The sequence below is a fragment of the Procambarus clarkii genome, chromosome 34, assembly GCF_040958095.1.
Source record: "Procambarus clarkii isolate CNS0578487 chromosome 34, FALCON_Pclarkii_2.0, whole genome shotgun sequence".
Lineage (NCBI taxonomy): Eukaryota > Metazoa > Arthropoda > Malacostraca > Decapoda > Cambaridae > Procambarus > Procambarus clarkii.
This window is the reverse complement of record NC_091183.1, coordinates 35,141,867-35,169,682: the sequence shown is the minus strand read 5'-3', so window position 1 is coordinate 35,169,682 and position 27,816 is coordinate 35,141,867. Positions and strand designations below refer to the sequence as shown.

Sequence of the window (27,816 nt, the reverse complement as noted above, 5' to 3'; positions counted from 1 at the left end):
AAAACAGACTCCTATTCAGGTTAACAACGAAAAACATCAAATGAGTGGACAGAACTCCCTAAAGGAAAAACAAGCAAACAAGCATGACGTCACATAAGCCGTGCTGCATGTCTGCGCATGTCCTTCCCGGGAGGGGGAAGGGGGGAGCCCCAGACCTTCGCACCGGAGATCCTCACCCCAGTTCTGAGGCTGGATATCAAAAACGCAAAAAAATGCCAACCGGAGAGAGGGAGGGAGGGTTGCTGGGGAGCCTCTGGGACTCACCCAGAAAATGGCGTTTCATTACATTCAACGCTGGTTTTAAGGGGGGAGCCCCTACGGCTCCCCGGAGCTACCTCACCAAAGACGAAAACAGGGGGACGCATCCGGGAGGCAGCTGATGCTCACACCACAACATTAAGTGAGACAACAGGCTGCAACAGCCGACCCAAAGTGACATAGGCCCGAAAAGGCCCAGGAACGCACACGAGCGAGAGCGAGCAGCCAGGACCCAGCGCGACCGCCAAAACAACCTGTGCCCGAATGTCAGCCAAAGACATGCCACCTAATATGGCAGCAACGCAGCAAACCAACGAACGTCAAGGGCACGGGAAGAGACCACAGGCCGGCTAGACAGAAGGACCCAGCGGACGATCGGAGAGACCTGAGCCCGAGAACAGGGAAGGAAAACTGGATCAACGCAAAGCACAGCCCAGCTTCAGAGGCTGAGGCACGCAAAGAACTGCAGAGAGCCGCATCCGGACACAACAACCAAGCAGCAACAACCCCAGGGACCCCCTCTGGAACCGAAGGGGCCGCAACAAACTCGCAGAATGCAAGAGGGGATGCAGGGGTCACACCCAGTGGACCTGAGTGCCCCTGTGGGGTTTTCCAGGACCCCTAGACTGGGTCTGCTAAGGGTACCCCTGTCAGGGTACTGCTAACCAGCACCCCAAACCACCAAGCAAACTGCTAAAAGCTGAACTCATGGGACGTGTCCACTCAAGTGGGCGAAGTAGGGGGTGCCACCACACAAAACGACCCTAATTTAAGGGGGAGGGAGAACACAAGGCAGACCCCCCACCAGGCAAAAAGAAAAGAAAAACCTCGCAAGAGGACAAGCGTACCCGAAGAGAACAGAGCCGGCCGCTGTTAAAGGTGAAAACTAGTTACACAGTACCCCGTGCCCCACCAGTGCAATAACTACCACTTACCCCAAGGCAACATGGCTGGAAAACCCCCCACACACTCGGGGCGGCCAAACCCCAAGCAGCAAAAGGCTAACAGAGGTCGACCCAAGGTGACTTGTGGAAGGGAACCCCAAGCCCCAAGGGCGGTACTTACAGGGCACTCAGGGAAGGTGACCCTAAGCACATGCAGCCCGAGTACCTGAGAATTTTACTGCCAGCTCGCATGACCAATGTAAGAGCAGCACTGAAAACAAGTAACAGCACTGAGAGAAGACTGGAGCTGGAGCCACACGACTATGCACAATCACATCAGCCAAAGATTTAGGGTGAGGATCACCAGCGCGAAGGTCTGGGGCTCCCCCTTCCACCTCCCGGGTAGGGGGGGAGCTGTGTAGACATATGGCGCAGCTCGTGTGATGTCATAGTTGTTTGCTCGTTTTTCCTTTGGGGAGTTCTGTCCACTCATTTGATGTTTTTCGTTGTTAACCAGTATAGGTAATAGGGGTCTGTTTTGTGGCGCTTATCTTTCTGGGTGCCTGTCCTGGTCGATGGCAGATATAGAATGCTCCAAATCACATGTGCATTTCTATGGGCCATTGCTCCTCGTGCCTCTGTGAGGGGGGGGGGGGGGCCCAGGTTCTGGCTCGTGGTCCCTGGTAAGCCTAAATCTCCACCCACATCGACTGATGCAAAATAGTTAGGGTATCCATATCAGCCATGGATAGCTCCGGGGAGCCGGAGGGGCATCCCCCAGAAATACAGTACAAAATGCTATATTTAAATTTCATTTAAAAGTTCTAAGTTATAAACAGGATACACGAGTATTAATTGTGAAATGCACCTGTCTTGTGTGATTTATAAGTGTTAATAAAACACTTTAACGCAACCGCGCCGTAAATACACGACGGGCTTGGCTAATGCTAATGGGTTCCGCAACCACGGTGTAAATAGCCGGCCGATGTAAAAAAAAACATATAAAATCCAATTCTTATTCGATCAACTTGGGGTTAGTATGAAAATGTTTGCCATTAAATTTCCGTTTTCTCTAATAGGCACATGGCCTATTTGGGAAAACGGCATTGTATTGTAACTTAGTGGAGAGACTATTGAGTTGTTGACACAACGAGGGTAATCGCCCACACTTCACACACTCTTGGTGTGGGCCGCGATCATGATTCTACATTTATATGCATATGTCTGCGTAGGGAATTTTATTGCGAGTTCAGTGATATAAAATATAACGCTGTAGGACTAATGTGGAGCTGACAACAAACAAAAGAGTATGAACATTTTGTTGGTGTTTGGGCGTCACGGCGAGTGATCTACGTTTTATTTATTTCGCGGTGGGATAGCTAATGCTTTGGTGACATGTTATACATATGATCTTGTAGAGAATTTTATTGCCAACACATTGATACCAAAATGAAATACGTAGCTCGAGAATTGGTGTCAGGAAAGTGAAAAGATTACACACTTTTTGGTGTTTACGCACAAGAGCCCAAAACGCCGCGCGCACAATGCGCTATTTTTTTTTCACGGGACGGGCGCGCATTAAAGTGTTAAGTATACCATGGAAAAAGTATCAAATCCTTTATCCTTTTGGCTATGGTATCTTTGTATCCAGCCCCCCTGGTAATGCAGATCACTAACAAAACAGTGGCTCCCTGAAGCACTGAGTCATAGGAGTTCTGATTAGCCTACCAAACCAGAGCCAGAACTAGGCCCCCCCCTCATAGAAGTTCAAGAAGCTGGGAACTGTTACATTCACCCACACTGGGAAAGGCAACCAGAAAGTCAGTGAAGCAATACAGACCACTGCAAGGTTGAGAGAAACTGAGGCAATGAAATGGCAAAGTGATTCCACAAACAATTCATTGAAAACAAATGGTTCATTTGAATCTAGTTCAAATACCTTAGTGAAAATAACCACCAACAGATGGCATCCCAGCCAGAGGTCCCGGCCAGCTCTAAGGTCAGTTCAGATCTGATAAAATATGAACTGGCGTTCTTAGTGGGGGAGGGAGTCAGGGAGTCAATGGGGCTCAACCAGACAGAGGTATTTTATTACACTTAATGCTGGTTTTCTGTGGATGGGGGGGGGGGCCTTGGTGGTGACTTGAAGCTAACTATCCACAGAGGAAGGAAAAAGGGACATACCAGGGAGGAGGGGAAAGGTAACCAAGAGATCTCCCAAACCCCTGAGTCTACAACAAGTGACAAACCCAAGATACAAACCCAAAAATCAATGTACCTGGATGGGATTCTGGGTGTTGTTCTACTCCCTAAGCCCAGCCCAGTGTCAGGCTTGACTTGTGAGAGCTTGGTCCAACAGGTTGTCTGCAGGTTGGTTCGACACTTCTTACAGAAAACTGTCCAGTTTTTTCTTGAAGTCTTGCACTTTTATTCTGGCAATATTTCTCATACTTGCTGGAATGATGCTGAACATCCATGGGCCTCTGATGTTCAGTGTTCTCTGATTGTGCCAATGATAACTCTACTCATCACTCGCTCTAAACTGCAGTTCCTTCTATATCCATCACTCCAGTTCCCTTTACCTAAAAGTAGACACAGAGCCACAGAGTGCCATGTGGCACTTTGTGTATCCCTAATCGAGCACCTTAAGGTGCTCTGCACAGTGCAGTGGCTAGGCATTCATCAGCATTAAGTTACAGTGGGAGCCAACACCAAAAAATATGAAAAATATTCAGAAGCCAGAATCCTTATACAAAAGTAAAAATACCAAAATAATTTTATACAGTGAAGAATTGGACCAGGTAAGTTCTATGGTTATCCTATGATGATGGAAGACCAGGACATGAACTATGTCTGACACAAAGCCATTTTGTGGCCTCCCATTACTGCTGGGAAAAACCACCGAGCTACTGGAATCACATGGGCAACATTAGTGTTCAAACTGACACAGAACTTGTATCAAATGTCGATGACCACATTTCACTAGACAACTAATTCCTAACGACAATCACATTTTGAGGGTTAATCACTTTTCAACCTGGGAGGTGTCTGGTTGAACATTCTGTAACTGATGGATCACACTGGAGGTGCTGATGCACTTGAATACAGTGGCACCTCGACATACGATTGCCCCTACTTACGATAATTTCAAGTTACGATGTAAATTTCATCGAAAAATGCAACTCGACATCCGATATTTGTTGATACACGTTTGGGTCGACCGAGCGCATGGTTCCTGGTCACGCGGCCGACCTGTCTCAGTTTACTACAATTGCCCACTTAGTGACGATCGCGCCTATAAGAAATTCCTCTTTTGTGGTGATATTTTGCATTTTGAACATTAAAGTAATTATTATATATCACGCCATGAGTCCCAGGAAAGTCAGTGGTAAGGCTCAACATATGAAAACCCATGTAAGGATGACCATAGAGCAGAAACAAGAGTACAGAATGTCTCTTCCTCAACAATTAAGAAAATGTGTGCAGCATGGGAAGAATTGCAAACCTTTGCTGAAACGACTCGCTCAAATCAAGCTGCAGTAGGTCGTTGCCTTAACCTATTCAATGACACTGTGATGCATCATTACAGACAAATGTTTAAACAAAGGGAAAAACAAATATCTCTTGACAAATTTGTAGTGAGACAAACAAGCATTGAACCACAACCAGGTCCTAGTGGTATTCAGGCAAAATGTAGGAGAGAGAGTACTCCAGAGAAAACATCACTGCCTGATGTGATAATGGAAGGGGACTCCCCCTCCAAACAGTAACAACTCTCCTCCTCCCCCCTCATCACCTTCCATATGCCATCAAGAGCCCTCCATAAAGGTAAGAGAAACTTTGGTACTGTATTGTAGTTAGAAAAAACCAGCGTTGAATGTAATGAAACGCCATTTTCTGGGTGAGCCCCGGAGGCTCCCTGGAGCTTATCGGGCTAATGTATGTTATGTTAGACCGGGACATTAGCTAAGGAGTTCAGACCTACCAGGGACCAGCGCCAGAACCTGGCCCCTTCAGAGAGGTTTCAGGGAGCAATGGCCCTGGAAAACCCCATATGGTTGGGGGTTTTCCTTATCTGCCATCGACCGGGGTTAGGCACCCAGAAAGGTAGGCGTAACAAAACAAACCCCACATGGTAAGAAACTACAACAAAAACCGAACAGAGAGGTAGAAAACTCCCTACAATCCCAAGGAAACAAGCAAACAAGCAAACATCACACTTTACTGCCGCGCCGATCGTCCGCGCAGCCCTCCCCACCCCGGGAGGGGGAGGGGGGAGCCCCGGACCTACCGCGCCGGCTGCCAAGCTCCAGTTCGGAAGCTAAGCTTCAACCAACGCGAAAAAACCGCCGACCGGTGGGAGGGAGGGGTTCCAGGGAGCCTCCGGGGCTCACCCAGAAAATGGCGTTTCATTACATTCAACGCTGGTTTTCTGTGGGGAGCCCCTACGGCTCCCTGGAGCTTCATACCCAAAGAGAAGGAAAAGAAAGGGCAAACCCGGGAGGCGGCCGCCACAAACTCTGCAACGCAAAGCCAAGACAACCGGTCGCAAACCTGCGACCCAAGGCAACAAGAACGCCCAAGAACAGACGCACATATGGATGGGCGGCCAAAAACCTGTGCGACCCACAATTCCCTGCGCCCGAAAGAGCCCGAGACGTCACCAACACAGCAGCAATTGCTGCAAATGCCTGAACAGCACGGGCGCAAAGACAGACCGCAGGAAGAAGGAAAACACTGCGGACGACCCGGGAGACACGAGCCCTGAAAACAGGGAACGAAGGAACCGGATCAACCACAGCGCATCCCCAGGCACGGTACGCCGGCAACAGCAAAAAGCACAACTGGACAACACAGGACGCACCCCCCGGCCAAACCAAACAAGTACCAATACCCCAAGAACCCCTCCGGAAAGCAGCCGTCTCGACCGTCGCCAGGACAGAGAAAGGCTGCACACCAATAAAGCTACCACCAGTACCAAAGAGGAGGAAACTGAAACCGAAGGGGCTACCACAAACTGAGGGGAAGAGAAGAAGGCACCCTGAACAAGGACCAGGATGGCTCAGGCGACTCATGAGCAGGCCGGAGGGGAAACAAAACGCGAGAAAACGTAATAAACGTCATACAGTCTCCAAGACGAAGCTCGCAGGTGGGACACCGTCAACAAAGCCACCTGAACACCATAGAGATGGCGATACCTGCGTCAAAATACCAGACGCGAAGAGCCAAAGAGAAGGCCGAACCAGTCACGGACAGGACCGATTCGGCCTGCTGAAAGAGGCGAAGCCTCAGGAAAAACGCCCCGGGTACGGACACCTATCAAGCAGCGTCTGAAAAGAAGGCTGGGCCGGCCACCGTGGAACCATAAGGACTGTTCTCGTGGGAATGGGCTGCAACCGAGCCAGAACCCGAAGCAACAGCTGGACCGGGAGAAGAGGTACAGGTACCCCCCTCCTCGACCAGGCCTGCCGAAAGCCTCCACCGTGAAGTCCTCGCAGGTGGGAAGGGCGCCACAAAACGGGCGACGCCTAGACCACGCCGACCCGAAGACGTCCATGGCCAGGAGTCCATAAGCCCAACAGAGCCAACAAAACGAATCGGCGACGACTGGCCAACCCACGAAGAGGAATGAACCGAGACAGCTGTCCACCAGGACGCAGGACACACCCCGGACACGAACCACACGGTTAACCAAACCCCCTGTGGTTCCGGCAAGAACCACCAGAGAACAGGCCAAACAGAGCTGAATGGTAGAGTACCTAGTGACCCAAACCCTCCGAAGCGCAAACCAGACAGCCATGAACACCAGAACTGGGCTGCGAGCCCGACGGACAGACAGACTCCATCAACCTCGGCCGACCTGGTGAGCACTGGTCACAAAGCCCCAGCCGAGAGACGACCCGTCCGTGAACACATCGAGCGAAGGGTCGGGGAGCTGCCAAGGCACGGAACCCCGAAAACCCCAAAGAGGAAGCTGGTGACGCAGCACCAACACCAGAACCCCAGAGGAACCCAAGGAATGCAAGAGGCGGAAGTGGAGTCTCCGTAGGAACCAACCGACGCCGGAGCCAAACCCGACTCCGCGGGCAGACAAGCACACCGAAGTGCAAACTCCCGCACAACCGCCCAAGCAACCGCTGAGCAACCCGGGACCCCCTCCTGAACAGCCAAAGGCGGGACCACAGCCACAGTAACACTTCTGGAGGGAAGACAATGAGGGGCCCAAGAGCCTGAAACGAGGCCCAGGTCCGAACCCGGGACGGAAACAGAAGGTAAAACCTCCAGACCACCAGGAAACCAAACCCAGCGATCTGGAAAGAACCATCCCCTGGCGAGCAGACAAGCGGACTGACTGGGAGCCCACTCCAGCCAGTCGTCGAGGTAGGCCAGACACCGAATCTCAGACGCAGACAGGGCACTAAGATCCGGTAAAGATGCAAAGAGTATACAAAGTGCCCTTCACAAAATAGGGAATGCAATAAAAACAGCAAACCTGAAGCCCCACCACCAAAGCATTGTATGACAATCATATTAAGACATATGACATATGACAATCATTATAGGACAATATGACAATTATAATCAAAGCATTATATGACAAAGAGTGCTGGGAAGACGGGACACCACGAGAGTAGCTCTCACCCTGTAACTACACTTAGGTAAGTACACATAGGTAATTACCAACCGTGCCAGCCCCAGAAAAACTGGAGAGGAACGTGCCAAGAAGTGACCTGGAGGTCCAGGTCCACCATCCATGCACCCGGCCCTAACAGAATCCAAACAGGAGACAACAGTCCTCCGAGCAGGGCAGAGGATCCAGGGCGCAGACGGAAGTAGTCCAGAAGAACTGCTGACTGGAAAAGCTCATGACTGCAAAGAGCAGACGGGAAAAGCTCATGACTGCAAAGAGCAGACGGGAAGCCCAGAAGGATGGGGCGGATCGACCACGCCCCACGCACCCACGAAGAGGAAATGACGAAGCGCAGGGAAGAAGCCCACCCCGCCAGCTCTGAACCCCCCCCAAGGGGGAGAAGCCGTCCTCCGACGCCAGCAGAGGCCGGAAGACAACCCAAAGCGCCCACCAACAGCGGGACCAAGCGAGAGGCAACAGAGCAAGCTGCTCCCCCAGCGCCCAGTCAACAGAGAAGGGAACAGAACCCCTTCAGAAAGAAAAGTACACTACCGAAGTCATGAGGAGAGACTACGGGAATGAAACCACACGTCGCTGGAAGAGGAAGTGAGGGGAGACCTGATCACCACATACAAGATACCCAAGGGAATCGACAGGGTTGAGAAGGACAGGCTATGTAACACAAGGGGCACACACACTAGGGGACACAGGTGGAAACTGAGTACCCAAAAGAGCCACAGATAGAATTAAAGTTTTTTTTTTTTTTTGAGTGTCAGAATGGGAACGGGAAAGCACGAAGAAGTAATGTGGCGACTCCTCACACAAGTAACGAGGCTGACCCCCATACAATGTCACATGTAGACATGACAGAGCCCAAGAGGCACAGGAACCGATACACCTGTTGACGGACGGTTGAGAGGCAGGACCAAGGAGCCAGAGCTCAACCCCCACAAGCACAACTAGGTGAGGACATATATTGTAAAAGCACAAGCCGCCGACTAGTGGCAAAGAGCACTACGCCGGCCAGGCAAAGAAGGCACAAAACTGCATCAAAAGGCCCACCTCGACAGCAAAACCACAAAGTCCCAGCACAACCACAACATGTGCCAAGACCCAAAAAGCTCAGTCTGCAAGCCAGGAAGACCCCGGAACCCCAAAAGGCAGAACCGGGTCACACGAGGAAACAAAGTCCCCTGAACCCACAAAAGGGGGCCCAAGAGGAAGAAACCTCCAGAACGAAACCAAGGAACCCAAAGGAACCCAGAATCGAACCAGGGGGAGCCCAAACCACCACATTTGCCGGCGGAGAACACCACTAAAAGGCAAAGCACAGACCCCAGCAGAACGCCCTGGGAAAACGGTCCCAACAGACCGAAAACCGAGGGGCAAGGTGAGGGAGCAAGCATACCAGCCAGGGGCACTGAGCCTAAACCCAGAGGCTCAGACCCAAAATCAACACCCAAACGTTCCCAGAGGAACAGGCAACGGCAAGAAAACACCAGAAAAACAAAGAAACGACAACAGGAGAACAAAAACCCTGCAAATTGTTTTGAAAACTCACCAGAGACGCTCGCTCGCACACCCAGACGCATGTAAACAAACCGCAACGCCGCCCTGGTGGCCACGCCGGAAAACCGGCAGACGAAAATGGCCGCCAGCAGGGGCTGTGACTGACGCTTAATACACAAAAACACGCCAGCAAATGTGGGAAGCTAGCAGACTGGAAGGGCGAAAAACGACGCCCAACAGCAGAAAAACCCCTGAAGGGGCAAAACCGCCCCAGAACTGCTAGCAGGCAACCCCCACAGCCCCGGGAACCAACAACAGAGGCCCCGGGGCAGAGCCGTCCTCCAAGCCCTCCGCCCGTAAAGAAAAGCCAGAGCCCATGGGAAAGGCAACAAGAAAGGGCCGCTGGTAAGACCCAGAAGCCTTGGCAGGAGGCACAGGCTCAAACCTCCGTCCCCCACCCGAACGGGGCATCCCCCGAAAACCGCCCGAGTCTCTGCCGCAACTGAACCCCGCCCCGACCCAGAAACACGCAGACGGTCCGGAGCCGGGAACATGGAGAGAAAGGGGCGAGCAGCACCTAACCAAACGGGGCGGCCACGGGGCATTCGAGTGGGAAACCAACCTAGCATGTTGCAGCAACCTAACCTAGCTTGCAACATGGATGCCGCCGTACTCTGAACAGTAATAACATCAGGAGAGTACTGGAGAACAAGCAGAGAATCACTCGCAAGACTCCGGGTCAAGGTGTCAGTGACCCAACAGGCAGCATGACGGAGGTAAAAATGGCGACTGTCACCCGGAGACAAGGGAACAGCAACCAACGATCCCGTTCAAGACGGGTTGGAACCCGGAAGACACATTCAATGGTCCCCCGAGCCCAGACAGGGGTTTCCAGGGCCCGTAGGGTAACAACTACGGGAAGCCCGGGCAAGGTGTTGCTAACCGGTTAAGAAACCCAAACATAACAAGAGGGTAGATTATAGCACTGAAAACCCCTGAGACATGTACAAGCACGGGGGCCTAGCAGAGGGCCGCCAAACACTACCAGTGGAACTATAACCACCTTAAGCAGACCCCCACCAGGCAAGAAAATGAAAAACAAAAGAAAAACCCCGCAAAAGTACACCGTCTCCAGAGGCAACAGAAACCGGCCGCCGCTTAGGTGGCAGGCTGCGCAACACCTTGACGCCCTAACCAGCACAATACCAATCCCTACCCAGGGCCAAACAAGGGCCCCAAGCCCCAGCTGGCCCCAAGGGCGAGGCAAATGCCGAGCAGCAAGAACCTCTACGGGAATGGTTCCCGAACGCACCAGGGAAGACAACCCTGTTACGCAAGGGCAGTACTCACAGGGCGCTTAGGGAAGTCAGCCACTAAGCACATGCAGCCCCGGCACTGATGAAGTACTCCTGGCCACCGCACACCACAACACACGGCAGTGAACGCCACACAAGGCAAACACCGCCTAGGAAACTGAGGCCAGAGAAGCGTCAATCCCGGTTGACATTAGCGAACGAACTGGAGCTTGGCAGCCGGCGCGGTAGGTCCGGGGCTCCCCCCTCCCCCTCCCGGGGTGGGGAGGGCTGCGCGGACGATCGGCGCAGCAGTAAAGTGTGATGTTTGCTTGTTTGCTTGTTTCCTTGGGATTGTAGGGAGTTTTCTACCTCTCTGTTCGGTTTTTGTTGTAGTTTCTTACCATGTGGGGTTTGTTTTGTTACGCCTACCTTTCTGGGTGCCTAACCCCGGTCGATGGCAGATAAGGAAAACCCCCAACCATATGGGGTTTTCCAGGGCCATTGCTCCCTGAAACCTCTCTGAAGGGGCCAGGTTCTGGCGCTGGTCCCTGGTAGGTCTGAACTCCTTAGCTAATGTCCCGGTCTAACATAACATACATTAGCCCGATAAGCTCCAGGGAGCCGTAGGGGCTCCCCACAGAAAAACGTTGTATTCAGTATAAAATGTATTTGTATGTTAATATTTTGGAGGGTGGGGAATGGATTAATTCAATTCCCTTTATTTCTTATGGGAAAAATCGCTTCGACTTACGATCCGTCTCTGGGAACGGATTAGCATCGTAAGTCGAGGCTCCATTGTACTATAAAACTGTAAGGACTCATCCTGCTGAGAGAGCCCTGAAAGGACTGTCACATTGCAGTACAGTACTGTACTAGCAACTGTACCTGTGCATGCTGAGCCTTAACAGTTTTGTTATTTCAGATTTTTCTACTTTATTCATATTTTTGTGTTACACATTTCATTTTCTTCTTTTAAACACATCGGATGTTTTCTCCACATTTTATACATTAGAATTTAATGACTGAAATGATCATTGCAAGATGTTCACTCTCTGCCACTCAATCAATGACAACTACCCATATACTGTATACAGTTTAACACTGTTATGACCACGCATACACCAGTATGATCATACTGAGATTGGTGTATGAGTGTGCTCAAACTATACAGTGATATCTTGGTTGATAGCCTTGTATCACGAATATTGTGTATATGATGTAATCTCATGTTACCATATATTAATCTTATTTTATGTATTGTCAATGTGTGACATACATTTCCAAGTCTATATTAATTCTGTATCAAAGACGTATGACATGTAATTGTGGATATATATTAGATGTCTAGTTATAGCAGTAGCCTAATGTCATAGATTTGAAAAACATCCTTGTATGTTTATTGTAAGTAATGCTACATCAATGCTATATAGGTAACATTATGTGGACTATGTTAGAGTATACATTCAGTTTTCATATGTATTCATCATATGTATACTGAGAAAATTCCATATTAGTATTGCACCTTGTATTGCCCATTTGTCCTGACATTATATGAAATTATGGCACTGTGAAATGTTTTCCACTTAGACAATCTTATGATACACATGTTATATATATATTTAATATATTTATTATCTTTGTATGCATATGTATAACCGTTGGCGAATGTCGTTGAATCCTCCCTAACCCCCCTCCCTCCCCTTTTCCCCAGTGATGTACCGACTTTGCCAGTGTTAGCATCTCGTATCCGTGTGATTTCTTTGTGTACTTATTTGTTAATTCAGGATAATTTCCTTAATGTAGTCAATTATTATTATATATCATTATGTAAGGTTGTGCCTTATACTCTTTAAGTTGTTGTATAGTGAATTAGAAGTTCCTGAGTGAGTTTTTATTGTAAATGAGTTAGAGAGATTTGAAAGTTGAAGGTCAGTTGACTTACTGGAGTTGGTTACAGTGTCGCCTCTCGGCAAGGATCGCTCCAGGCGTCACTGTTCTTTGATCTCTTTAGGCGAGCGGACCTGTTAGAGTTTAGTCCGTAATTTGTGACCTTATTTGGGTATTGTGCCTGCTAGATGTTACTCATGTAACTGTGTGTATTTATATGGATCATTTTCTGCTGTTGTCCATTATGTATACCAGGTGGTAGGTGATTATTATATGTCTTAGTGAGGTGATATATTTTGAGGAACTTGTGAAATGCCAAGGTGCTGTATGTGGTATTATTCCTCTTACTTCATGTGTTATTGGTTGACACACCACCACCCTTGTTGGTATTAGCAGCATATAGGCACTAGTGTTCCACTGCGCTAGGCAAAGTTCCTGGTGTCAGCTAGTGTTGATTGATGCAGTTTTCAGACCTGTATTTGATGTATCATGCCCAGTTGTTGAGAAGCTGGATATAGAGTATTGGTGATATGTGTGTGATATTAGTAGTGTGTTTTATTTGTTGCTGTTGTGGAAGGTTCTTAATGCCAGTAAACTGGAATATTTGTTGTTAGCCTTTTACTTCCCTAGAACCTTGATTGATATGTGGCCAGGCTATGTGTTCCAGTGATGCTGTAAGTTACTCCTTTAAGATATGTATATGGAGGTCTTATTACCCTGACCATAACAAACACATGTGGTTTAATGTTAAACAAATGGCTTCTTAACATCTACAAAACAGTGTCATTGTAAAAATGAAATGATAGTATAAATAGTATTGTACAGTAATTTGAGCCAAAAGCATTTATACTTACCTAGGAGCTGAAAGAATTTCTTCTAGATTTTCCAGTTTATACAACTGCTTACATCTGATTGGTGCAAGATCTGGACGACTCGTCTTATTCAGAGCTAATGCAAACTTCTTTAAATACGTGTGTCTGAAAATTTATTCTTGAGTAAATAAAGTAACATGGTTATGAATTAAAACTTGAACTTGTATAACAAGAAGGCACTTATTATTAGTGGGGACAAAAATTAATTACCTGGTACTGTATATCTACATAATTTCATCCAATCAAGAACTGACCTTTCAACAATGTGGAGGTTTCTAATATCTTTTCCATTTAAAATTAATCCATCTATTAGGTGGAGAGTGGTCAATTTCCGCTGGGCTTTGTGTTCACCACGGTGCTCTGTGACTATCTCGGCATACACTAAAGTGTCAGGCGGAAGCTCAACTCTGGTATCCACTCGCATCCACGAACTAACACCTCGGCCTTCCCATCGAAAGACATTACATCCTCCTAGACCTATAGTATTAGATAAGATTAATTAAGCAAAAAACCAGAGTTGAATGTAATGAAACGCCATTTTCTGGGTGAGTCCCGGAGGCTCCCCGGAGCTATCCCAGGCTGATATGCTAATGTCAGACTTTGGCATCAGTCATGTGTATGGAGTTCTTAGGCCTACCGGGGACCACGGCCAGAACCGGGCCCCCTCAGAGAGGCAAGGGGAGCAATGGCCTATAGAAGCCCCTGTGTGGTTGGAATCATTCTATGTCTGCCATCGACCGGAACAGGCACCCAGAAAGGTAAGCGCCTCAAAACAAACCCCTATTCTGGTTAAAATTGCTACCAAAAACCGAACTAGTGGATAGAGCTCCCCAACCGAAAACAAGCAAACTAGTGTGACGTCACACACCGCCGCGCCGCTGTCTGCGCAGCTCCCCCCTCCCCGGGAGGGGGAAGGGGGAGCCCCAGACCCCCCGCGCCGGCTACCCACACCTCAGTTCTTGAGGCTGGATGTCAAAAACGCGAAAAACCGCCGACCGGAGGGAGGGAGGGAGGGATGCCGGGGAGCCTCCGGGACTCACCCAGAAAATGGCGTTTCATTACATTCAACGCTGGTTTTCTGGGGGGAGCCCCGTCGGCTCCCCGGAGCTAACTACCCACAGACAGAAAAAGAGGGACTTACCCGGGAGGCGGTCGTCGCTCACTCCTCAACTCGAAGCCGAGACAACTGGCTGCAACCACCGACCCAAAGCAACACAGGCCCGACGAGGCCCAGGGACATTCACAAGGTAACGAGCAGCCAGGACCCTGTTCGACCGCCAAAATCCCCGCGCCCGAATATCAGACCAAGACATATTCCCAAAGACGGCAGCAAGAGCCGCGAACTTACGAACGTCATGGGCATGGGGATAGACCGCAGGCTGGCTGGACTTAATAACCCTGCGGACGACCTGAGAGACCCGAACCCGCGAACAGGGAAGAAAGGAAACCAGATCAACCCACAGCGCGTCCCCGGACACAGAAGCTGTGGCGCGCAAATAACGGCGAAGCGCCGCAACCGGACACAAAACATGATGCACCCCCGGCCTGACCAACCAAGCATCAACCACCCATGGACCCCTCCGGAACGCAGCAGTCTCATTCTTCGCCAGAAAAGAAGGAGACGGCTGCAAACGAACATAACAATCACCACGACCAAAAGAGCAGAAACCCCTGCGCTGGAGGAGAGCATGAAGCTCCCCTACCCGACCCCCAGAGGCCAAAGCCAACAAGAAAAGTGGTGCCTTGGAAAAACAATCCTGGACCGAAGGGGCCACAACGAAACGAGTAGATGAAAGGAAAGCGAGCACTCTGTCCAAAGACCAGGACGGCTCAGGCGACGCATGAGCAGGCCGGAGGTGAAACAATGCACGAGACAGCTTGCGAAACGGCGCAGACGTAACATCGATACCGAAAGCAAGCTGAAGCGGCTCCGCCAGCGCCACACGATACGAAGCAACAGTGTTTGGCATAAGATGACGGTCCTGAAACAACCACGAGAGGAAGGACAAGACCACCCGAACAGACAAGGAACTAACACGACGAAGACGCAAAAAGAAACGGAAGGACCGCCAGGAAACTTCATACTGCCGCCAAGAAGAAGCCCTCAGGTGGGACACCAACAAGGAGGCCACCTGATCACCATAGAGATGATGATAGACTCGAGGAGAAGATTGAACCAGCCACGTGACGTACCGGCCCGATCTGCTGAAAGAGGCGGAGCCGCGGGAAAACCCTCGGGTTCGGACACCGAGCAACCAGCGCCTGAAACCAAGGCTAGGCCGGCCACCAAGGGGCCAGAAGGACAACTCTCCCCTGGTAAGTCTCCAAGCGAGTCAGGACCTGGAGCAACAGCCGAACCGGGGGAAAGAGGTACAGGAACCCCCACCTCGACCAGTCTAGCCGAAAGGCATCGACCCCGACGGCCTCGCGATCGGGGAAGGGCGCCGCATAAACGGGAAGACGCCGCGACCACGCCGACGCGAAGAGGTCTACTTCGAGGCGCCCGAACGTCTGGCAAAGCCAACGGAAGGACTCGTCGTCGACCGTCCACTCCGTGGAGAGGGGAATGAAGCGAGACAGGGCGTCGGCCAAGACGTTGGACACGCCCCGTACGTGAACCGCCAGGAGAGCCAAACCCCGAGAACTCAGCAGACGAGTCACCCGAAGCGACCAACCCCAAAGAGACAAGGACCGCATCGAACCCCCGCGGTTCAGGCAATGAACCACCGGAGAGCAGTCCGAATGGAGCCGAATCGTCGATCCGCAGGCCACCCGAATCCTCCCCAGAGCAAACCACACTGCCGCGAACTCCCGCACCGTGCTGTGAGCTCGACGGAAGGACGGATCCCAACGCCCCTGGCCGACCTGGTGAGCACTGGTCACAAAACCCCAGCCGAGAGACGACGCATCCGTGTACACATCGAGCGAGGGCTCGGGAAGGCGCCAAGGCACTGAACCCCGAAAAACCCGAAGAGGAAGCCGGTGACGCAGCAACTGACGCAAGGCCCCCGGGGGTCGAACTCTGCGATCGCGAGAGAGGCGGAAGGGGGAACCCCAAAGGAACCAGAACAGCCGTCGAAGCCAAACCCGACCCGGCGGGTAGACCACCATCGCAAAGTTCAGGCTCCCACACAGCCCCTCGAGCAACCGCTGGGTGACCCGAGGGCCCTCCAGAAACAAACGAAGGCGGGACCGCAGCTGCAGGAGAGACTCCGGAGGGAGAGACAAGGAGGCGATTCGAGAGTCCCAAACGAGACCCAGCCAAGTCCGAACCTGAGAGGGAACCAGATGGGACTTCCTCCAGTTCACCAAGAACCCAAACCCGGCGAGCTGGGAAAGAACCAAATCCCTGGCTAGCAAGCAAGCTGACTGGCTGGGAGCCCAAACCAGCCAGTCGTCGAGGTAGGCCAACACCCAAACACCGAGGAGACGCAAACGAGCCACCACAACCCGTGTAAGGCGCGTGAACACGGGAGGTGCCAGGTTCAACCCGAACGGGAGACAACGAAAGCGGTAACTCAGACGCCCCACAACAAAACCGAGCCAGTCCCTGAACCGCGGATGAATCGGGACATGCCAATAAGCGTCCCGGAGGTCCAGGGACACCATCCAAGCTCCCGGCTCCAAGAGGAACCGAACCTGAGACAGCGTAGTCATCTGAAAGGAGGGGCAATGAACCCAGGGGTTCAGACGGGACAAGTCCAGAATGAACCGCAGGTCCGCGCAGTCCCGTTTCGGAACCGGAAACAGACGGGAAACCCATCTGAGGGACGACGTCGTTTCGACGACGCCCAAGCGTACCCACTCCAAGACGACTCGACAGAGCGCAGGGGAAGAAACCTGCCCTGCCAGCCTCGACCCCCCAAAGGGGGGAGGGGCCACCCAACGCCACCGCAGGCCGCGAGACACGACCCGAAAGGCCCACGAATCGTGGGACCAGGCGCGGGCGAACAGTGCAAGCCGCCCCCCCCATCGCCCCGTCAAGGGGGCAAACCGCGAAAGGGCCGGCGACCCTTACGAGACCCAGAACCCCGCACAGCGCGAACCCTGCGCCGACCAGACGAGGGAGGGTCCGCAGGAGGAGCCAACCCCGAACCTGACACCAGAGGCCTACCACGACGAGAGGAACCCCGAGCCCTGGCACGACCTTTCCGGGAAGACCCACCCCGGGATCCCCGGAAAACCAACAAGTCCGACATCGGACGACAAGCCGCCGACGCAGCCTGAATAAACTGCGCCACGGCCGACTCCGCAAACAGGAGAGGACAAAAAGGTGAAGAACGCCTAAGAGCCAGAGCCCAAGCAGATTCCACGGAGGAACCCAGCACTGCCTGCCGACACGCGAGACGGGAAGCATAAAACAGGGAAACCGCATCCCGCAAAATCGGCGTGAACAGCTTCAACAAGGCAGCCGACGAACGCGCAGCCGAGGACAAGGTGCCGGACCCCGGGACGGACCCAAGCGTTCCCACATCCTCCATGAGCCAATCCGAAGACAGCTCCAGGAGGGAAAAGAACCACAAGGCCGAACTCAAAAGGCCCCGGGCGCGCAAGTCCTCCGCAACGAGCGCCGCCGAAAGGGAGGGAACCTGCACATGGAGCTGAATAACGCCCACATCGCGGGGAAGGGCAGGGGCAAACAAGCACTCATTCAGGTACGCAAGTTCGCCCCCCAGGAAAACCTGAAGCACCGTGGAAGCTTCCCGCCACTCCAGCGTGCGGGAACGACAGAAGGAATGCCAGGAATCCAGACCAAACAAGGGGCAGTCTGCTAGCCAGGACGACTCCGGAACCTCGTAACGGAGCCAGAAAGGGAACGAAGTCCCAAACCTGAACGTGGACGGATCCATTTCCAAGGCATAATCCGGGTCACGCAGGAGGTAAGCTGCAAAGGCCGCTCGCACCACACCAGGTTGGATGCGATAAGCCGAAAACCTCCGGAAGGACGGAACCGACGTACCCGGGGGAACACGGAACCGAACCCGGGGAGGGGCCGACACCAAATCCAACTTGTACGCAGAGGGGGGAAAAGAAAACCCCACTCCTTGTAACAATAAGCCCCGCTCAGTGGGAAGAAAAACCCAGGCGGGGTCCAGCGGGGCCCAAGGCCCCCAAGTCAGCCCCTCCCCAGCCTCGAGGTCCTGCACCACAGGACCCGAGGCCGAGTCCTCTCCCCAAGCCCCGACCCCACAAGACAAGGACGGAGCAGCCGGAAAAGCTGGAGGAAGGGGGGCCCACTGGTCAGACCCTGAAGCTTCGGCCGGGAGACAAGACTCGAATGCCTCTGCCGCCCCCCCGGAAGGGGCACCCCCCGAAGCTGCCCGAGTCTCGAGATCAAGTAACCCCTGCTCCGACCCCGAAACCCTCAGACGCTTTGGGGCCGGAAGCAGGGGCGGGGGACCAGAACGAACAGAAGGGGAAGGACGAGGAGGTGCGGACTGAACCAGGATCGAAGCGAACCCCACCCCCAAGTCCGGGTCTCGAAAAGCAAAGCGGGGCAGCCCCGGGGCATCCGGGGAAGCAACCAACCGAGCGCAGTTACAACAGACGAAACCTAGACTGCAACGCACGCGCCGCCTGTACCCGAATAGAATCATCAGAGGATTGGGTAAATTGAGTCACAAGCAAGCAGCAACACTCACAGGACTCAGGGTCGAAAGTATCACCGATCCAACAGGCAGCGTGGCAGAGGCAAAAACAATGAGGGTCACCCTGAGACAAGGGGACCGAGCAACCCTCAAACTCGCACACAGCGAGTGGGGACTCCGGGGTCACATCCATCGGACCCACACGCCCCCTAGGGGATTCCCAGGGTCCTGCAAACCGGCACCCAAAACTACCAAGCATACTTCTAAAGCTGAACCCCAGGGACGTGTACACTCACGGGGACCTAGCAGGGGGCACCACCTAGGAGAACAGTGGAACGGCAAAAACAAACTGAATAAAATGACAGAACCCCCACCAGGCAAAAACAAAAAGAAAAACAAAACCCCGCAAGAGGACAGCAAACCCCAAGGAACAGAGCCGGCCGCGATGTCGGGAAATACAAGCTAAGCAGCACCCTGCGCCCCTACCAGTGCAAACTGCCTCTTACCTGCCGGTAACAAGGGAGAACAGAACACCCAAGAGCCCAACAGGCGGCCGAAAAACCGAAAGGTAAAACGGACCAGCAGAGGCAGACCCCGAGGAGCCTGTGGAAGGTGGCCCCAAGCCCCAAGGGCAGTACTTACAGGGCACCTAGGGAAGGCAGCCCTAGGCGCATGCAGCCCGAGTACTGAAGATAACTCCTGGCTCTCGCACCCACAAAACCAATACCACATGCAAAGCACAGTGCAGTAGCGACACCGGAGCCAGAGCACATGACCATCGCCTATAGCATCAGCCTCAAGAACTGAGGTGTGGGTAGTCGGCACGGGGGGTCTGGGGCTCCCCCTTCCCCCTCCCAGGGAGGGGGGAGCTGCGCAGACAGCGGCGCGGCGGTGTGTGACGTCACACTAGTTTGCTTGTTTTCGGTTGGGGAGTTCTATCCACTAGTTCGGTTTTTGGTAGCAATTTTAACCAGAATAGGGGTTTGTTTTGAGGCGCTTACTTTTCTGGGTGCCTGTTCCGGTCGATGGCAGACATAGAATGCTTCCAACCACACGGGGGCTTCTATAGGCCATTGCTCCCCTTGCCTCTCTGAGGGGGCCCGGTTCTGGTCGTGGTCCCCGGTAGGCCTAAGAACTCCATACACATGACTGATGCCAAAGTCTGACATTAGCATATCAGCCTGGGATAGCTCCAGGGAGCCGACGGGGCTCCCCCCAGAAAATAAAGATTTTTTTTTAGAATTTATATAAAATTTATTTAAGCAAAAATTCCTAAATTTAGTAAAAACTAATTTGGCCAGAAGGCACATCATCACAAAACCTTAACAAAATATGAATACAATAACTTTACAGTATACAGAATGAGGGAAGAAGCTATACCATAGCTTCTTCCCTCATTTGTATTTATAATCTCACAGGCCTACTTTAACCCTTCCATTGCTAAGGGGTCCTGAGGAGATTTGCTCCCCTGTGAGCAAGAAAAAAAATTATTAAAAATTATTTCGTCTTCTAAAAATGTTAATTTGTGTTCCCCGAGTACGGGAAAAATTAAAAAAAAAAATCGTAGGTGACATATTTTGGCTGCAATAGGCCGAGGAAGTCTGGCAAAATGTGGGCGTTGACAGAGTGGTCATCAGTGGCGGTAAGCGTCACCCGAGCTGACAGGTGGGAGTTGCCACAATATATAAAGATATAATTACCTAATTATTTCAATGTCTTTGATTGATTTTTTCTTATTTTTTTGCAGTAATATTATTCAATAGTGTGTAGTGATAGATTTATATAATAAAAGGGGTGAATTATCGCTATACTCAAAAGTATGGTGTGCATATTAGTGATTCAATTATTATGTTCATAAAACAATAAACAAATAGTTTTGCTGTTATTACACTCTATACACAGGTTATATATAAGTAGAGTATCTGCATGTTTTGTTCACCATAATGAACCACTAAGTTGGTATTATGAGTCGAAAAACAACGAGGCGTTACCGCCACACACCAGCCAGCCACTCGTTGCCACTCCCTCAACAACGCCTCACTTGCCCACTTTCTCCTCCCACCATCCTGTTTTTTATTTTATTCACTATATACAAATGTTATATATAAGTATCTATATGTTTTGTTCACCACAACTGTACAACTAAGCTGATATAGTTAGTTCAGGCACTAAGAGTCATCGCTACACACAGTCAGCTGGCGGCTGTCTCCCTCACTCATTTAAGGTCACACACACACTAAACTTTCTCCCCCAACAATATCGTTTGTGGTATTACACTATTTACAGACGTTATATATAAGTATCTATACGTTTTGTTCACCACAACTGTACAACTAAGCTGATATAGTTATAGGCACTAAGAGTCGTTGCCACACAGTCAGCTGGCGGCTGCCTCCCTCACTCATTCAAGGTCACACGCACTAAACTTTCTTCCCCAACAATACTGTTTGCAGTGTTATTACACTATATACACATATTATATGTAAGTATCTACATGTTGCATGCACCGTAATTGTACATCTAAGCTTGACGGGTGCCCAAAGAGCATAGTAGCCACCCTCTACACAGCTAGACAAGTCATGTAGACGACGCCACCTCCGTCACCCAAATGGCTCCTCCCAACATAATCCTTTTGCTGTTATTACACTAATACACATTATATATAAGTATCTACATTTGTGTTCACCATAGAGAACCACTGAGCTGGTATGGTGAATGCAGACAATAACAGGTGGCCACACAGTCAGTAAACGATGCTATCTCGCTTCGTCCCTCAGCATTACTTCTCACAGAGCGCTAATTACCTCAACAATCTTGTTATTATCACAATCCTGGTCATTTTATCACAATTAGGGGTCATCTGTAATACTGCCATCGCTAAATAATAGCAGCTACATATTTATTTTGACATTTTTAGGCGATGCTGTGGTCACAAGCTGAACAGCAATGCTGTTAGCTCATGCTGCGTGCGCCGGAATTGGTTGCTCCCACAGTACTGTGGCTCTCACACCGAAGAATATTGCTCACGATTATTTTAAACATGGCGTCTGTTTACAAGAGCCCTGAGGAAGCTAATGTGAACCCTGTGTAGCCGCGGGCCATTTGTATCGTGCCTGGCACCCTATGGTGTATATATACGCCATGCGCACCATTAGACATGTTACTCATGGCGAATATATACACCATGTGCAGCTTTAAGGGTTAATACACTGGAACCTCAGGTTACAAACTTCCCTGTTTACGAGTTTTTCGGGTTACAAGCGTCCCTGTTTACGAGTTTTTTGGGTTACGAGCCCAATTTGTTCGGAAAATTGGCATCGGGATACTAGCATTGCATCGGGTTACGAGTTTGTTGATACGCGTATAGCACGTTACCTAGCACGTAATGGCACGGCAATTGCGCCTCAGTTTACCAGTGTGTTGCGCCCAGTGACTATCCCGCCTGAATTCTTCACAAGGATTCACAGGTTTTTGTCAGATTTTTGGCCATTTGAGCATAAAAGTTGTTATTATATATCTCGACATGGGTCCCAAGAAAGCCAAAACAAGAGATCATTCGGAAGCATGAAAATGGTACTCGTGTTGTTAAACTAGCTAGGCAGTACAACAAATCTTCAGGGGAGGAAGAGGAGGCAGTAGAGAATGTCCCTTCCTCATTAAGAAAATGTGTGCAGTATGGGATGGACTGTAAAGTTGTGCTGAAAAGAATCACCCAGATAAAGCTGTAGTAGGCCGTTGCATTGATCTTTTTAATGACAATGTGATGCCTCACTACAGACAAGTGTTGCAAAGAAGGGAAAAACTATTTTTAACGGAACGTTTCCTTGTGAGAAAAGTGAGAAAATCAAGCAGTGAGCCACAACCAGGACCTAGTGGTATGCAGGCAAAACATGCCAGAGAGTGCACTCCAGAAAAATCCTTACTGCCTGATGTTATAATGGAAGGGGACTCCCTTTCCAAACAGTAACGCCTCTCCTCCTCCCCCCTCCTCAACATCTTCCATATGCCAACATGAGTCATCAGCAAGGGTAAGTAATAACTTGAACATACTTTTGTAGTGTAGATTTGGGTGAATTAGGTATAAAATTTAGTTTGAAGTGAAGTTTTTGGGTAGTCAGGAATGGATTACTGTAATTCATTTCCCATTATTTCTTATGGGGAAATTAGCTTCAGTTTACAAATTTTCGGGTTACGAGCTGTCTCCAGGAACGGATTAAACTCTTAAACCGAGGTACCCCTGTACTTGCATACTAAACAATTCTCACTCCTGTTTCCAACCTTTCTGACTCCATCATTCACATCTCATTCAATTTTTCTTCAACTCAGCAGCTTTCACTTTAATTTATACAGTACTGTAATTCATCTTTTTTGATGATATAAATAGACTTTAAGTAACTATCTTTTAAAGAACAAGAGACAAGAAGGCTTAAGGCCACACAAATAAGGAGGTTGCCGAGTTTTTCCCATGTGGCAGCATAACAGTTTACTTAATTAGATTAATCAATAAAATGATTTCAAGTGCAGTGCTGTATTCTGATCATACAGTACCTGTTATGGGCTAGGATGCCTTTGACATTTATAATTGTATTTGGCCCCTAGATTTGTTAGTTATCAATGGCCCTGGAGCTGTTTGCCAGAACAACAACAGTTGCCAACCATAGCCTAAGCAACCAGATTATGGAAGACAACTACAGTATGCCATGTAAACAAGCACATGAGCCTCAGTGTGCCCCCCCCCCCTACAACCCAAGAATGCCCCCAACCAAAGGACTCAACAATTCTCAAATAGCTCAAGGCAAGGCCCCTCCTCTTCCACCCTGGTGGTCAGACCTCTTAGGGGCAAAGTCCCTGAACACACCAAAGAAGGAAAGATCTGGCTGTGCAAGGGCAGTATTAGTGAACACACAGGAAAGAGGACCCACCATACATGTCGCCTGAAATACCAAAGGGGCCAAGCATGCTCAACAAGAATGAATAAAAACGTGTGTGAAACCTACACTAAAAAAAAGAAAAATACACGAAGCAAATGGCCCCTCACAGGACAACCAATTACAAGGATGGCCAGCAATTAGCTTGAAGCTTTGAGGTTTATCCACTACCTGGCATGACTGGAAGCATTACTAGCAGGTCTGGACACAACTGCATCAGGAAACAGAACAGAACTGACCTGAGTAGTTGGCTAGGAGCCTAGGCCGGACCACCTGGTGGTCGTAATTGGCACTGAGGAGTTTCTAGCTCGTTTCAGCAAATTCCTTGTTCAAGTTGTGAATCGAGGTTTCAAGGCTTTGTTTCCTGTGAACCCTCCAGTTGTCAGTTAAGCTGAGCTGAATTTCTGGAGGATTTTTCTGGTGGGGTGGCAGTGTCACTGGCTCCCTGTGCCTCTGAGTGGGGCCAGGTTCTGACCCCTGGTTCCCAGTTGCCCAAACATAACCTACACAAATTATTTGACTTTCGGTATGAAACTGAAGCAATTTATACTACATTGTTTCGGTATGCACAATGTATAAAATGCAAACTCCCTGAAGAAACATAGCTTCAGGGAGCTACAAGGGGATTCCCTCCAGAAAACTGAGACTTGAAGAGTTCCAGGGCAGACAGGAGTGTAACAGCGAACGTCACAGATGTGTGCAACAGGCACAATGACTGAGGTTCAAGGTTAGGGTATTGAGGAGGAAAGTGCACAGGTGGAACTAACAAGAACTGCTCTTTCGTCAGGGCTTTACCGTCTCATTTTCTATGCTTTGTATACCTTGTTGTTTGTATGTTTTGGGTCACCAACCTTCTGGAGGCCTTTTCTTGGTTAGCATACTCTTGGATCTCCTGCTCCTTGTGCCTCTTTAAGAGGGAACCAAGTTTTGACCTCTGGTCCCTGATAGGCTTAAAATGCCTTGCGTGAGCCTGTCATGGATTGAATTAAGTGGAGCTTTCCAGGTAAAAAGTACCATGGAGCCACCATAAGCGTCCTGTCAGAAAATTAGCAAAATTTTCACTTTGCTGGAAAACTGATTGATCTGATTGATCAGGGTCATATTGTAAAGATATTACCAAAATTACTGCTACCTATAATATGTTTACTGACTACAATACTTACCTAGATAAAAAGCCCGATCTTTGCGACCATCTCTGGTAGAAGCTAAAAGAACACAACGGAAATCATAGGCACTGCGTAGCTTTTCTTGAAGGTTGGAAATTGTTAAATCCTCAGGACTTTTTGACATGTACTCTGTAATGAAGAAAAAATATATATATACTGTACAGTATTTATCACATGATTTTTAATTAAAATTAATCCCAAAATAACCAGGTGTTAACTTCACAACTGTATTGACTAATATAATCACAATATTTGTCAACAACAGTATTGCAGATTTCAAATAATATATAATCTATGAATACCATCAATAGGCGCCTAGCGTCTCTGTCACCGGTTCCCAAACTGGGGGACATGACCCCCTGGGGTTCTTTCTGCAATATGTAGGGGGCCACAAGTTGAGGCAGTATACAGATTATGATACTCGAAGAATGAAAAAATAACATAATGGTAACAATAAAATTTATGTTACTAAATTTTTTTTTAAACTGAGTGTAGGGGGCCCATTAATAAGGCCACTATACGAAAAAACCAGCGTTGAATGTAATGAAACGCCATTTTCTGGGTGAGTCCCGGAGGCTCCCCGGAGCTATCCCAGGCTGATATGCTAATGTCAGACTTTGGCATCAGTCATGTGTATGGAGTTCTTAGGCCTACCGGGGACCACGGCCAGAACCGGGCCCCCTCAGAAAGGCAAGGGGAGCAATGGCCTATAGAAGCCCCCGTGTAGTTGGAAGCATTCTATGTCTGCCATCGACCGGAACAGGCACCCAGAAAGGTAAGCGCCCCAAAACAAACCCCTATTCTGGTTAAAATTGCTACCTAAAACCGAACTAGTGGATAGAACTCCCCAACCGAAAACAAGCAAATTAGTGTGACGTCACACACTGCCGCACCGCTGTCTGCGCAGCTCCCCCCTCCCCGGGAGGGGGAAGGGGGAGCCCCAGACCCCCCGCGCCGGCTACCCACACCTCAGTTCTTGAGGCTGGATGTCAAAAACGCGAAAAAAACGCCGACCGGAGGGAGGGAGGGATGCCGGGGAGCCTCCGGGACTCACCCAGAAAATGGCGTTTCATTACATTCAACGCTGGTTTTCTGGGGGGAGCCCCGTCGGCTCCCCGGAGCTAACTACCCACAGACAGAAAAAGAGGGACTTACCCGGAAGGCGGTCGTCGCTCACCCCTCAACTCGAAGCCGAGACAACTGGCTGCAACCGCCGACCCAAAGCAACACAGGCCCGACGAGGGCCAGGGACATTCACAAGGTAACGAGCAGCCAGGACCCTGTTCGACCGCCAAAATCCCCGCGCCCGAATATCAGACCAAGACATATTCCCAAAGACGGCAGCAAGAGCCGCGAACTTACGAACATCATGGGCACGGGGATAGACCGCAGGCTGGCTAGACCTAATAACCCTGCGGACGACCTGAGAGACCCGAACCCGCGAACAGGGAAGAAGGGAAACCGGATCAACCCACAGCGCGTCCCCGGACACAGAAGCTGTGGCGCGCAAATAACGGCGAAGCGCCGCAACCGGACACAAAACATGATGCACCCCCGGCCTGGACCAACCAAGCATCAACCACCCATGGACCCCTCCGGAACGCAGCAGTCTCATTCTTCGCCAGAAAAGAAGGCAGACGGCTGCAAACGAACAAAACTATCACCACGACCAAAAGAGCAGAAACCCCTGCGCCGGAGGAGAGCATGAAGCTCCCCTACCCGACCCCCAGAGGCCAAAGCCAACAAGAAAAGTGCCTTGGAAAAACAATCCTGGACCGAAGGGGCCACAACGAAACGAGGAGATGAAAGGAAAGCGAGCACTCTGTCCAAAGACCAGGACGGCTCAGGCGACGCATGAGCAGGCCGGAGGTGAAACAATGCACGAGACAGCTTGCGAAACGGCGCAGACGTAACATCGAAACCGAAAGCAAGCTGAAGCGGCTCCGCCAGCGCAGCACGATACGAAGCGACAGTGTTAGGCATAAGATGACGGTCCTGAAACAACCACGAGAGGAAGGACAAGACCACCCGAACAGACAAGGAGCTAACACGACGAAGACGCAAAAAGAAACTGGAAGGACCGCCAGGATACTTCATACTGCCGCCGAGAAGAAGCCCTCAGGTGGGACACCAACAAGGAGGCCACCTGATCACCATAGAGATGATGATAGACTCGAGTCAAAAAAACCAGTACGCGAAGACTCGAGGAGAAGATCGAACCAGCTACGTGACGTACCGGCCCGATCTGCTGAAAGAGGCGGAGCCGCGGGAAAACCCTCGGGTTCGGACACCGAGCAACCAGCGCCTGAAACCAAGGCTAGGGCCGGCCACCAAGGGGCCAGAAGGACAACTCTCCCCCGGTAAGTCTCTAAGCGAGTCAGGACCTGGAGCAACAGCCGAACCGGGGGAAAGAGGTACAGGAACCCCCACCTCGACCAGTCGAGCCGAAAGGCATCGACCCCGATGGCCTCGCAATCGGGGAAGGGCGCCGCATAAACGGGAAGACGCCGCGACCACGCCGACGCGAAGAGGTCCACCTCGGGGCGCCCGAACGTCTGGCAAAGCCAACGGAAGGACTCGTCGTCGACCGTCCACTCCGTGGAGAGGGGAACGAAGCGAGACAGGGCGTCGGCCAAGACGTTGGACACGCCCCGTACGTGAACCGCCAGGAGAGCCAAACCCCGAGAACTCAGCAGACGAGTCACCTGAAGTGACCAACCCCAAAGAGACAAGGACCGCATCGAACCCCCGCGGTTCAGGCAATGAACCACCGGAGAGCAGTCCGAATGGAGCCGAAT

The 27,816-nt window shown here is 50.6% G+C and overlaps 1 protein-coding gene across 3 annotated transcripts in view; it reads right to left on the bottom strand.

The window, feature by feature from the left end:
* Positions 1-27,816, bottom strand: part of Cmtr1 (Cap methyltransferase 1) — a 123,299-nt gene that overhangs the window by 13,957 nt on the left and 81,526 nt on the right. For all 3 annotated transcript variants that reach the window (XM_069335772.1, XM_069335771.1, XM_069335773.1), the window contains exons 11-13: positions 25,016-25,147; positions 13,591-13,813; positions 13,319-13,441 (exon numbers count right to left, since the gene is read on the bottom strand). In XM_069335772.1, coding sequence (XP_069191873.1) covers positions 13,319-13,441; positions 13,591-13,813; positions 25,016-25,147 — 478 coding nt within the window. The remainder of the gene's footprint in view (positions 1-13,318; positions 13,442-13,590; positions 13,814-25,015; positions 25,148-27,816) is intronic.